At 44.0% G+C, this 13,941-nt stretch overlaps 1 protein-coding gene across 3 annotated transcripts in view; it reads left to right on the forward strand.

Moving 5' to 3' along the window:
• The window catches only part of CLIP1 (CAP-Gly domain containing linker protein 1), a 126,472-nt gene that overhangs the window by 78,179 nt on the left and 34,352 nt on the right, over positions 1 to 13,941 (forward strand). For 2 of the 3 annotated variants that reach the window (XM_059408332.1, XM_059408333.1), the window contains 7 exons: positions 1,683 to 1,799; positions 3,722 to 3,779; positions 4,312 to 4,395; positions 5,275 to 5,431; positions 7,077 to 7,242; positions 7,339 to 7,554; positions 13,163 to 13,279. In XM_059408332.1, the coding sequence (XP_059264315.1) occupies positions 1,683 to 1,799; positions 3,722 to 3,779; positions 4,312 to 4,395; positions 5,275 to 5,431; positions 7,077 to 7,242; positions 7,339 to 7,554; positions 13,163 to 13,279 (915 nt within the window). Of the gene's footprint in view, positions 1 to 1,682; positions 1,800 to 3,721; positions 3,780 to 4,311; positions 4,396 to 5,274; positions 5,432 to 7,076; positions 7,243 to 7,338; positions 7,555 to 9,759; positions 12,028 to 13,162; positions 13,280 to 13,941 lie in introns of all 3 variants that reach the window. The other variant, XM_059408335.1, reaches the window with a different exon arrangement.

A 13,941-nucleotide genomic window follows, 5' to 3' on the forward strand; every position in this document is an offset into this window, starting at 1 on the left:
ATTCCTGATTTGCTTACAGCAGCCTGCCCGGTGCTAGTGGATTTCCCAGTTGGCGTGCAGTGTCCTCTGAGTATCTTGAGTGTGGTTTCATCTGAGGAGATTTAGAGAAAATAAGGGCTCAACTAGGTTAATTTATTTTGGTTTCTTAGCATCTGTGTACTTAACGACTTTGTCCCTGGGACATGCTCTATGCTCTGCTTAAGCTTGGTTCTAGTCTCTAATTCCTTTTTAAAGATTTATTTCATTAAGAGAGAGAGAGAGAGCACATGTGCAGGAAGAGGGGCAGAGGGAGGGAGAGAGAGAATCTCGAGTAGCCTCCCTGCTGAGCTCGGAGCCTGACGCGGGGCTTAATCCCCTGACCCCAAGATCATGACCTGAGCCAAAGTCAAGAGTCAGATGCTCCACAGACTGAGCTACGCACGTGCCCCTGTAATCTCTTTTAAAATAGAGAGCTCCCTAAGAGGATGGTATTAAGGTAAATGAAGGAATAGACAAGAAAGAAGCTTATATGATTATCTCCTCCTCCTCTGCATTTACATCATTGTCCTGTCCATCAGCCCTTGGGCAAACACAGCTGTGGACACTGAGTGCCACGGGACTGGTCAGTTAGCGCGCAGGGATAAGTAGCAGAATAAGGTGCAGAGCCCGGAGCCCTTCGCATCGCTGCTCCTGGCCTGTTGGAGAGCTTTTCCTATGCCGCGGTGAGGATGCCTCCTATTTCTTGCCTTTTTGAGGACAGACAGACAAGTATGCTTTTGGTCGAGGCATAGGAAATTGCCTGAAACATTGGCCAGCTACATCCCTGTCTAATCAGCCTTGCCAAATGTCGTCTTCATCTGTAAGGACTGTTTGAGGAATGAATGGTCCCAGTCCTCCTCCCACCAGTGGGAGTGCTGGGGCTGATGCCCAGTGTTCTGAGCTTTTTGTGGGAGAAAATACTTCTTGGACGAAGGGTTGTAAGGTTAGACGGGGGTGGGGGGGTGGGAGGACAGACTGAAAAATCGCCAAGTAACCTTCTTTGAAGATGACAAGCTAATTACAGAAAGATTTTCTCAAATCTCCTCACTTGGATCCAAAATACCAATCAAATCACAAAAATTAATTAATAGAGAATCCATAGCTAAGGGTTGGTCAAATTTTTTTACCTCAAGATTTGATGAAAACCAATTTCTGATTACCGTTGCCAGTGCATTTTAAAATTTTTATTATTTTTTTTAATGCTGAACTACTTTAAGCACATGCAAACATAGAGGAAATAACACAGGCCGCATGTCTGCATTCTTCCTACTTGACGGCCTTTAAAGTCCAGAAAATGAAGATGCTTGATTTAGCTATTTAGAAAATAAGCGTCTGCACTTTCTGCTTTAAATCATGTGGATATTCCAAATTTTGGTATAGAAAAATACTCCTTTTGACTATTTTAAATAGTCATTAGATCGTACTATCTAGAACTGATTGTGCGAAGTCATTCCCTTCTTAAAATTAACCAAAAACTAAAAACAACAACAACAAAATAGTTTTTTCTTGTTTTCTTTAACCCATGCCTTTATTCCTTTCAGTTTTATTTGGTTGTGTTTGTTTCTCATATGTTTTTTATATTTGTTTTACTTTTTGTTCCTCATTCATTCTTTTTTGTTTCCTCGTGTTGGTTTGCTTCTGCACCATGTAACTCTGTACGGTAGGCTAGTAGCGTTACCAGAGAGCTGCAGGGACGAGAGCTAACACTTAATAACCTTCAGGAAAACTTGCGTGAAGTCAGTCAAGTGAAAGAGGCTTTGGAAAAAGAACTTCAGATTTTGGTAAGTACCTCTTGGGAATCGAACTCTCGGGGTTTCTGGCCATTTGAATAACGTTCCTGATTTAAAAACAAAAATCTCCATAAAGAAAGAAGTATTGGATCTCTTTGCCTTTCTCTTTCAAAGTATTCATTTAAATTGAGTGTATTAGTCCTGGGCTGGTAAGTACCTTGAAGGGAATTGGATCAAACCCGACCTAGCAATAAAGGTAGGTATTACTTTTTCTTTATTTAAATCTGTCCTTTGCCTCTGGTAAATGAGCCGCTTTGGCGTGTGATCACCTGGTTTTGCTAAACACAGGGCTCTCCCAAGCTTATCCGCCCAGCACTGAGGGTTTCATTTATAATGAGGTTTAGGCTCTGCCTTCTCCCTCCTTCTGACCGCGCACCGGAGAGCGTGGTGCTGGACCGCTCGCACCCCGTCAGCGGAGTCCGGGAGTCCTTTCTTCCAACTCACTATAACCCACCTCAGCAAATTACATTTTGCATCTATCCTCTCGCCTTAATCACAGGTTGTAAGATATTTTGTTTTTCTTGCCTTTTCTCAACTGTTTTCCCTTCTTCCTGCATCAAAAACTGAACTTAGTCAAGGCTGACAACCGTAAGCACACAGCACGGGAAAGGAAAGTCGTAGGTGTATGGAGAAGCCGGAAAGAGAATCGTGAGTTAGGAAGGGACACTTGTCTTAGTTCCTCTATATGCCATTTCTTCCTGGATTATTACACTTCTGTGCTAGTACCAGAGGTGAATAAGTGTTTGCTTTTTTTTAAAAATGCCAATATTACAAAGTTCTACTTTTTCAAATGTCAAGTGTGTAGCTGCACTGTTCACTATTGTAGCCATTGTCCACATGTGACTATATAAATTTAAATGAATTAAAATTAAATAAAATTTAAAACTCAGTTCTTCAGTTGTGCTAGCCACATTGTAAGTGTTTAATAGCCTCATTTGGCTAGTGGCTACCATATTGAACAGCACAGGATAGACTATTTCCATCATGGTGGATGGTTCTGTTGGGCAGTTTTGATATACAGTATTTTAGCTATATTTTGAGAGCAAGTTGGCTTGGGAATCATGATTTTCTAATATTATGGCCTTTAAAAAATGTGTTTTGAGTCCCACACTATTTCTGTGGCGTTGCCTCCCTCCCCCAAACTTTGAAGCTATTTACTTTTCTTTTAAATTAGTGTACATCTACTACTATCTGTCTGTGTAGTCAAGAGAAAATTTGCCACCTAAGTCTGGCTTTGGAGAAAACACAGGGGACAATCTTTGGGCTTTGGTGGACTTGTGTGGCTTGTGTGCCCATTTTATTCATAATCCTAAACAGTTAGAAATACTCACTGAAAATTTTTCTTGGTGCATCCAGCTCAAAATTCATCTCAGGAAAACCAGGAGAACGTTGCGTTTTTTTCATTTTGTTTGTTTTTTGTTTTTAAATCTATTGTCATGTTCAGAAGAGAGTAGGTGAGCAGTGGGCCTTTTTGGTTTAAGAAGTAGTTGATAGTAGTTTCAAGATACTGGCTCTGATTACTCTCAGACAGAAAGACACTGCAGAATTCTGACCACTGTCTCAGGCAGATTCCTGAAGAGAAGTCCTGCTGCTTGAGGGTGGCAGCATGGAAAAAAGCATACGCATGTGCCACACGTATGCCCAAGCACACACGTATGCACGTTCACACATGCGTACAGATGTACATGCATGCTCGGGCCAGGACATGGATGTAAGCCCTGTTCCCCTGTGTCACATACACACACGGTATATATATATGGTGGTATTTGGCGTTTACACGTTTTTAAGTATAAATTTTAATGAAACAAAATCGGTCACAAAAAGTAGATAGTGTTTTAGTTATAACTGGTTGAAACGTTTTATTTCTGCAATTTGAAATCCTTCTGTTCTGACGATTCCATTCTTAATTTTAGAAAGAAAAGTTTGCTGAAGCTTCGGAGGAGGCAGTCTCTGTTCAGAGAAGCATGCAAGGTATGTCTTACTAAGTATGGCTTCAGAGAATGTCAGGTTCCCAAGCTGGAGCTGGCCTCTGGAGTACAGGGAATAGATGGCTCGTGCAGTCTGACGTCGTGCTTCCAGAAGCTTCCGCAGCACACGGAAATGCCAGATTGCACTGGCTTCCTGAAGTCTCAGACTCCCACTTACTTCGTTCTTCTTGTGACTAAAGGCTTGTTCCACGTAAAATTAAGTATACTTGGGAAAAATCTTATCTTACTTGATCTTTAGTCATTGATAGCTTTATTGAATTTTAGCTGGAAATAAGAGAAAGAGGCCTGGAAAGGTGTGCTCTGTGCCTGCCTAACCCACAGATACGGGGGGCGAAAAGAGATGCATCCTTTCTTCTCTAGTCATTACACAGTGGTTTGCTGTTGTAATGAGACTCTTTAGTATTTCTGTCCTCTCAAATCCCTAGTATGTGATTTGATTTGGTTGTAAGACCATCAACCTCTAGATGGCTTATTAAGTATGAAATATATTAAACTTTTGACTCTATCCTCAATAGAAACTGTAAATAAATTACACCAAAAGGAGGAACAGTTTAACGCACTTTCTACTGAATTGGAGAAGTTGAGAGAAAATTTAACAGGTAAGCGGTCTGTGTTTACTAAGCACTGAACACAGTAGGTTTCCTAGGATTTGAGATAACTGTAGTACGTTACAATAACATTATTCAGGAGCCACTTCTCTCTTTAGTGTAGTATAATGTGATAAAATATTTGCTTGAGATCTGTAACCTCTGCAAACCCTCTCTGCCCTGTTTTCAAACGAGTCGGAATCCACCACACACCTCTACTCCTCCCACTGTCCTTGATTCACCATTGTCTTTCACTTGAGCTGCTGTAACAGCTGGCCGCCTGCTCTGCCTGCTTCTGCCCTCATCTCCTTCAGTCCATTTCCAGCACAGCAGCTAGAGCCATCCTTCCGCTAAGTCGGGTCATGTCAGTTTTCTACTCAAGATCATCCAGTGACTCCCATCTCACTCAGAGTAGAATCTGGAGTCCTTACCAATGTCACGTCCTGTTATCTCTCTGATGACCTCTCATACTATCCTTCCCTTTGTTCGTTCTACTCCAGCCATGCTGGCCTTGTTGGCAATACTTGCAAGTCAAGCATTTTTGTGCCTCAGGGCCTTTACACGTGATTTCCCTAAGTTCCTTCCAGTCTTTGCTTAAATGTCACCATCCAGAGAGGTCCCGCCCAAGATTTTAGCCCTCCAACTCTTTCTTGATTCCTTTCTCTGCTTGTATTTTTTTCCCCTCTTAGCAATTAACACTATTTTTATACTATTTGTGTTTGTTTGTTTGATCTTGTTTCTTGTCCATCATCTTGGCTAGAATATGATTTTCATGAGGGCAGGGATTGCTATATACAAATATTCCCAGAGCAAACCTTGGAATATAGGATGTGGTCAATAAACTTTTGTTGATTGTAACACTACAGTGATTTTTTTTCTATATGTATTCAGATATGGAGGCAAAATTTAGAGAGAGGGATGAAAGAGAAGAGCAGTTGATAAAGGCGAAGGAAAAGTTGGAGAATGACATTGCAGAAATAATGAAGATGTCCGGAGATAATTCTTCTCAGCTGACAAAAATGAATGACGAGTTATGTCTGAAAGAAAGGTATGTATGAATGGTTGTAAGGGCACCTGATTTAGGTTCGCCTCTGAAGCGCGGTCTAGGAGGGAGGGGAGCCAAAATTCAGGATTGTTCTGGATTGTTCTGTTTTGTTTTGTTTTAAAGATTTTATTTATTTATTTGACAGAGATCACAAGTAGGCAGAGAGGCAGGCAGAGAGAGAGAGGAGGAGGCAGGCTGTCTGTGGAGCAGAGAGCCGGACATGGCTCTATCCCAGGACCCTGGGATCATGAGCCGAGCCTAAGGCTGAGTCTTTAACCCACTCACTGAGCCACCCAGGCGCCCCAGGATTGTTCTGTTTTAAGGTTTCCTGCCGCTCTTCCTTTTTTCTTACTACATGAGTTGTCTGCTTAAATCAACTATGGAACCTTCTAAGCAATACAGTATTAGAGGCTTTTTGATGGCTTGTAAAGAAAAGGCAGGAGTTTACCTGGGGTGGAAACATGTTTCACAAGCAGCTAACGATATTTTTAGGCTGTTTCAGTGTAACGAAGGGTAACCCATATTACAGGCGAACTGGGTATGTGCCCTGCACCTTGTGGACAGCTTTAGTGGAGTGGGTTTTCCGATTCTCCTAGTAATCCTGTGAGGTGAGTGTGTTCTTGTTCCCATCTTGAGGAGAAAGGAATTGAGGCTTCGTGAGGTGATGTGACTTGCCTGAGATTTCAGGCTTGTGCGGCCCGGCCTCGGGACCCCCGCTGGTCATCAGCAGTATCTGCTACAGCCACGAGCTACAGCTTCTGTCTCCACCCCACCCCCGTCTTTATTCTGAGACTATTGTTGCTTTGAGCTTTCTTTTCTTTTCATAGCTGCTGGGTAAAAATCAAATGTTTTATTTTGTAAGGCAAAAACTTTGAGAGGACATTTTAGGGCCATGAGACCCATGATTCTGAAAGTGTGACTGGTTGGCAGTTAGGTTTATCTCTGGCCATGTACCCCCACAGTTTAGCGGGATGGTGACGGGGGTGGGGGGGGGAGGTTGGCACCTGGGCTTTGATTGGCCCCCTTGGTCAGACTTGCGGGGGGGGGGGCGGGGGGAGTGGGCTGTACAGGTAGTGGTGGCCTGGTGCCCCAGGGAGCTCTAGCTCTGCAGGTGTCGGATGGCCCAGAGGGACCCTCCAATTTTCCCACCTCTGTTTTCAGAGTCCTCTGATAGCCCGTTTTCTAGGTTTGTGTCACACATTTTCTGTACATCTTACTGACCCATGTTGGTATCTGGAGGCTAGATCTTCAAGTTACCACTTGTCATTTTGTATCTTGTGTTTTCAAGGGGCAGTAGAATGAGTTTTTGATAATCTCGTCTGCTAAGATTTTTTGAAACTTACTAAATATTTACTCATTTATGTTTACTTTTCATTCCTTTTTCCATACAGATCTATTGACGTAAAATACAAAACCTTCATAATTACAATAATTGTCACTCTAAGTAATGTATCTATAACTGCCTCAATTGTTAAAATTAGTCTTCAGGGCAAGTCAGGCCTTTTTGTTTGTTTGTTTATTTCAGATGTTATTAATTACTTACAAACTATAATCATCAGTACATTATGAATAGTGTCTTTCTAAGTATGACTGGAATTTAAAGCATTCTTTTGAAAACTCTGACACCTTGTGTTGAACCTTGTTCTAGAAATGTAGAAGAATTGCAGCTCAAACTTACCAAGGCTACTGAAAACGCAAGCTTTCTGCAGAAGAGTATTGGGGAGGTAACTCTCCAAGCAGAACAGAGCCAGCAGGAAGCAGCCAAAAAGCACGAGGAGGAAAAGAAAGAGCTACTGAGGAAACTGGTGGACCTGGTGAGGAGAGAGTACATGAGACTAAGTGCTGGCGAGGGAGGCGAGGGCAGTGCAGATACAACTGGTGACTTACTGCTTCCCTCGGGGTTTCTGCAGGAAAAGAAGATGGAAATGAGCCACAACCAGTGCCAGGATCTGAAGGCCAGGTTTGAGGAGGCCAGTTGTGAGACAAAGGCGAGGCATGAAGCCGACCTGCAGAGCCTGCAGAAGACGCTGTCGGACACGGAGGAGAGGCTGAAGGCCGCGCAGAAGGAGAACAGCGACTTGATGCAGGAGATGGCAGAACTGAAAAAACAAGCCGACAAAGCCAAAGTATGTACTGGGAGAGGAGCACGTTGCTGCGTGGCATCACGGCTGCAGCGGGGCGTACAAAGCAGCAGCAGATGGGGTGGGTCGCACCGACCTTTACAGATGCTAACCTCTGAGCGCATGGCAGGATGGCAAATTACATTTTCTTGGCTTCCAGTGCTTTCTGCCAGCTGCTGCTCCTTCTCAAGGGTGGCGGTGGCTACGTCCAGGTCTTGCCTCTGAGTGTCCTGTGTAGCCATCGCCCCCCACCCCTGTGCTGTGGGCTTCCCAGCTGTCCCAGAGAATCTTGTGTTGTCTGAGCTCTCTCTGCCTGCTTGCAGGAGACCCTGTTGTGGCCTCTCATCTTGGCCATCTTACTGCCACCTTGCACTGGGGTTAAGAGAGACATCTTGCAGCAAAGCAACAGGCTGAGGCCAAGCCAAGCAAGTGTGCCCTGGGGAAGCGGGGTTCCTATAGAGCACATTAGAGTGAGGGCTCTCGAGAGGACTTTTATATGTCCCCGGAAGGCACACTCCTGTTACTAAATAGAGTAGAATTTAATACATTGTGTTTCATTTTATGGTGTCAGGGTCATCTCTGCAACCCAGTATATTTTTTGACTCTGGTCACTTAATGAAGTTCAACCGTCCTGTCAGTGCTTAACTTTTTCCTGCCACCATTGCACTTGCTCAAAGAAAAGTAAATACTTGTCTTTAATTACTTTTAATGTTTGTGTAGGAGTTTAGGGAAAAGGAAATGTAAAAGAGCTTATGTGAGACTTGAAAAAAACCCCACCTAAAACTCGTTGATTAAACTGGACATGATACCACACGTGCTATGTATGTACACATGCACTTTCTCTCTTCTCTGTGCCGCCATCAAGGCTTCGTCCTCTCCCTGTAGAAATCTCCAGTTTTATGAGCAGTTTAACACTGGATATAATTTCCAGATCTTTTGTCTTTGTGCTTCCCTTTCTCTGGACAGACTCTGCTTTTTTAGTGTTTCCGTTAAAATGTGGCAGTCTGACCAAACCACAGCATTCCAGTAGTTTGTTATGAAGACTCAGTTCTGCTTCCTGGTGTTGTAAAATTTTTTTTAATTTTTAATTTTTTACAAGGGTCATTTGGTTAGGATTGTTTCCCTTCCAAAGTTGTCTCGATATCCGATTCCTGCGAATGTCAGTGTTTGTCAACAATAGTGGCTCACAGACTATTTTATGAATTTGATGATACCTTAAGATGTACTCTCCCCCCTCCCCCGGGGATAATTTATATGCTCAACAGGTTTTTATATAAGATGTCAGGAGGTTCAGGAAGCCCACAGAGTTGCTGTGTTTCCTAGTTGAAGAGCCAGTGATCTGTAGCTGTGCTGTCCAAGGCACTAGCCGCTGGACACATTAATTTGAGTTTGAATTTGTTAAGTTTCAATAAATCACAGACTGAGCCCTTAAGTCTCACTCACTGCACTTGACGTGCTCACTAGCGGCTACCGTATTCGTGCAGACAAAGGACACAGAGATCACTGCAGAAGGTTGTGGACAGCGCTAGGACAGATAATGTGGTCAGGTCATTTTACAAATCAGTATATTTTTTTAAAAAACTATTTATTTTATTCACCAAGGCCTAGCAAATTGGTCTGTACTTTTAATAAGTTAGACTTAATATTGCGATTCAGTCAGTCAGGCCAGTGACTGTCCTTTAGAAGGTCAAGGTCTTGTGGTTAGTTTGAAAAGCAACAGTTTATTTTCCCTCCCCCTCCCCCCCCCTTTTTTTGGTTAAAATACACTCACTTTTTGTAGTTCTCTGGTTTGGATTTTTAAAAAATTCTTCCCTGAGTTTTTCCTACAGTAGAAATAACTGGGAAGTTGGGAGGGCAGGAAAGACTCTGGCGCCCCAATGTCGAAGTCAAACTACACTTTTTGCCTTGTTAGGGACCACTCAGGGATGATTTCAGAAGTGTTGCAAAGAGAAAATAAACCAGTAGGTAGACCAGCACTTTGCAATTACAATTTGCCAATTACAATTTTCTTTGTATTAATTATACTTTTATGGGCTCTTTTCATCTAGATCCCCCCCCCCCTTGTTATCCAGGTAGTTTCTATGACATTTACTGTAAAAAAAATTTTTTTTTTCAAACTTTTACAATTTAGGTTGCGTTAAGTTATTTGGGCTCACATTTGTCTGCTTGATTTCATTTTGTTTCCATTCTTTCCACCCTTTGTCTCTGTAGTCGCTAACTTATTTGTTAACATCAGCCAAAAAAGAAATTGAACTAATGTCAGAAGAGCTGAGGGGTCTGAAATCAGAGAAGCAGCTTCTTGCACAGGAGGGAAATGCTTTAAAGTTAGAAAAAGGTTCACTTTTATCAAAGCTGGTAGAGGTGGAGGCCAAAATAACTTTGCTTCAGAAAGATCAACAGAAACTGTGGTCGGTCAATGAAACACTTCATTTAGAAAAGGAGAAAGTCTTAGAAGAAAAGCAAGATGCCGAAAAGCTTTATCGGCAGGAGCAGGTCCATAAGGAATCCTTGGCGGTTGAGAGAGAGCAGTTACTGGGAGAAATTAACACGGCACAGGAAGAACTCCTGAGGATCAGTATGGAAAACGATTCTTTGCGGGCTTCCAGAGCAAGCGTGCAGGAGCTCATGGAACAGCTCCAGCTCAGCAAAGATACTTTGATCGCAGAATCTAAGAAGGATCAGGAAGAAAAAAGTCACCTGGAGGATCACATCAAGAAGCTCGTTACTGAAAACCTTGCCTTGGCCAAAGATAAAGATGAAATTATTCAGAAGCTCCAGAGCTCCTACGAGGAGCTGGTCAAAGATCAGAAAACCTTGGTGCAGGAGATAGAAGATCTCACCACTGAGAAAAAGTCAGCTTTGGAGAAGCAGTCAGGTCTTGATAACATGTGCCTCGCCTTAAAAGTAGAAAGAGAAAATCTTCTCCAAAGCAGCAAAGATCTGCAGTTTGAGAAGGACGTGCTCCTTCAGGACCAGGAAAAGCTGAGTGCCAGCCTGGAGGCCGCCCTCCAGATCAAGCAGCTGCTCAGCACGGAGGCCAGCGGGCTCCGCACGCAGCTGGACGAGGCCCAGCGGGCTCTGAGGAAGGCGGAGCTGGAGATGCGGCAGCTTCAGGCCTCGAACAGCAGCCTCACCAAGCTCCTGGAAGAAATCAAGACCAGTCGGGAGATCACAGACTCCGAGTGCATCCAGCTTCTGCATGAGAAAGAAACCTTGGCTTCCTCTGAGAGAAGACTCTCGGCTGAAAAAGAAGAACTCCTAAGTGAAAACAGGCTCCTTGCTGAAAAACTGAAGAAGTGCTCGGAGGAGGCTGCCCGGGTTGAGATGAGCCTGAACGAGAAGATCGCGTTCCTCACTTCTGAGAAGGAGGTGGTCTGTCAGAAGATTACCAAGCTCAAAAAGCAGCATGACAGTCTCTTGAAGGAAAAGTCTGTCCTGGAAATGCAGAATGGAGATTTGCTTGCAGAAAGGGAGAATTCCGTGAAAACCATGGGAGATCTCCGAAGGAAGTACGATCAAGAGTCCGCCAGCAGAAGAATCATGGTGCACGAGAAGATGAAGCTCCTTGGGAATCTCGACACTCTGGAGAAGGAACTTCAGGAGAGGAAAAGGGAAAACCAAGAGCTGGCTGCCACCAAGCACGAGCTCTCTCTGATGCTGAAAGAGGCCCAGAGTGCCAGGAAGAGTCTAGAAAAAGAGCACACGAGCACCCTGCAAGCCAAAGAGAGCCTGAATGCCGAGCTTCAGACGTGCTGTTCTGAAAAGAACATCCTGCTGAGGGACGGACTGAGCCTACAAGAAGAGTGCCAGAGGCTGAACGAGGAGATCCGCGCTGTGCAGCAGTCCTTCGTCCGGGAGCAGGAAGCCAGAGCGCAGGAAAATGAGTCGTCCCTGTATGAAAACAATAAGCTTCACGGGCGGATGGCGCTCCTAGAGCAGGAGCTAGAAGAGTTAAGAGTGTGTACTAAGCAGCTGCAGTCTGAAAAGTTTCTGCTTGTCCAGGAGAAGAGCAAGTCAGAGCAGAAGGTGGCAGAGATCGTTAAGGAGAAGGAGCTCTTGAGTGCAGAAACAGCTCGGCTTGCTGCCAACATAGAGACTCTGAAGAGCGATTTCAGCACCTTGTCCAAGTCCAAGTTAGAGCTGCAGGAGCTGCACAGCTACCTCACCAAGATCCTGGACGACCTCCGGCTCAAGCACGAGATGACGCTGGCCGACCGCGCCAAGGTGGTGCAGGACAACAAGAACCTGCTGGCCGAGAAGAGAGACATGATGCTGGCCAAGGAGGAGCTCCTGAAGGAGAAGGAGAAGCTGGCAGAAAGCTACTTCATCCTTCAGAAAGAGATTAGCCAGTTGGCCAAAACCAACAGCCACATCTCAGCCAACCTCCTAGAATCGCAAAATGAAAACCGTACTTTGAGGAAAGACAAGAGCAAGCTCACTCTTAAAATTAGAGAGCTCGAGACTCTTCAGTCATTTACGGTAAAATGGGAGGGTCAGGGACCAGGCCTGGACTACTAACCCCTGTGCACTAACTTCTTAGCGCCCTGGGCGCTTGTCTTCCGAGGCCAGCAGGGAAATGTACCCCACCCAAGTAGCTGTGCGTGTGTCTCAAGCTGTTTGTCTGACCACCCGAAGGGGCAGTTCTGTACTAAATCTCTAATTGCAGCTGTCTTTCTCCTTTGGAAAGAATCATAAACTGTGAATAAAAAGGATACATTTTTTAATTTAAGGAGAAATTTTCTTGAAAAAGTTACCTGTGGTTCTTTTTCTTTTTTTTTTTTTTAAGATTTATTTGACAGACAGAAATCACAAGTAGGCAGAGAGAGAGAGAGGAGGAAGCAGGCCCCCGACCGAGCAGAGAGCCCGATGCGGGACTCGATTCCAGGACCCTGAGATCATGACCTGAGCCGAAGGCAGCGGCTTAACCCACTGAGCCACCCAGGCGCCCCCCCCAAAATTTTAATTTTTATAATTATTTTTATCTTATCAGCTAAGGATTTGTGTCCATATCCATGCGATCTTTTTTATTCACAGCCATGTTTATATTCATTACCCACAGCTTCTCTCACAGACTTTTCCATTTAATGCTTCTCATTAAACACTTGAGCCTTATGTTAATAATTGCCCAAATAATTTTTATCTTTACTTGAGAAATCCCCAACCTAAATTACAAGTTATTTCAGAAGCCTCACATCTGAAATAGCGAGAATAGTGTTGCCAACATACAGCAGTAAATACGACAAAGGGAAAATTCAGCTATGTAAAGGACATTACTGTTTGTTATCAGGGAAGGGAATGTTTCTCTCAAACACAGGTTAGCGATGAGCGTGACTGTTAGTGTAACTTTGGAGCTTGGAAAGATGTAGGGTTGGAAGGGTCTGAAAATATGCAAATATCATATTGCAGTTGGCTTGTTTGAAGAACGGCATGAAAAGGGTCTGTAGCTTGGTTCCCCTTTCGTGGCTCGGTCTGTTTGCCTCAGCATTGGATTGGTGACTGGTCCTTAACCTTCACCACACAGACAGTGAGGGCTGCCTGAGCCGCACAGCCCGAGTGTCCCCAACGGGCTTGCCCAGGGCTGTCCTCTTTTCTCACGGTGCTTTCTTGTGTTCAGGCTGCTCAAACGGCAGAAGACGCCATGCAGATAATGGAACAGATGACCAAAGAGAAGAGCGAGACTCTGGCCTCCTTGGAGGATACCAAGCAAACAAATGAAAAACTACAGAATGAAGTAATCAGATTTAAATGGCTTTTTGTACAAAGGACAGCTTACCGACTTCATGGAATGTTTGATCACTAACTCGGAATTGTTTATTTTTTGAAGTGTGGCCTCATACAGGTTTGATCCATGTTAGCGGAGTCGCTTGTACATCAGAACCACGATAATATTAAATAAAGTATATGACTTCATTACTCACTTAGTAGGGTCAACCTTTAAAAAAATAATGAGGGGAAAACCCTGATAGCGTGGCTTTCTATGGTAACTTCAGAGATGGGACTGTATCTTTGATCTGAAATCACACACATTTTTTTTCCTCCGCGCTCTCCCAACTGAAGCCACTAAATTCCACTTCTCAGCCCTGAGTCTGACGTAAGCCTTTTCTTGGCATCACTCAGTCCTGGTTCCCTTTTGTGTCCTCTCCAAACAGCCACTTCTGGGTCTCAGACAGATTGTGGCATGGAGATCACTTCGATTCTGTCCCAAGTAGCATATTTCTCATTCTTCCTGGACCCATTTTTGGTCCTCCTCCTCCCTATGCCCAGCTCATACCAACCCTTCCTTCCTTCGGGAAGCAGTTACCTCTGAATCCTAAGTAGATGGATTTGCCCAAATCGTTAAGGCTTTTAAAAGGGATAGTCAGGTGAGACTATTAAAGCAAGGAAAGGGCTAGC

Source organism: Mustela nigripes, chromosome 8, assembly GCF_022355385.1.
Source record: "Mustela nigripes isolate SB6536 chromosome 8, MUSNIG.SB6536, whole genome shotgun sequence".
Classification (NCBI taxonomy): domain Eukaryota; kingdom Metazoa; phylum Chordata; class Mammalia; order Carnivora; family Mustelidae; genus Mustela; species Mustela nigripes.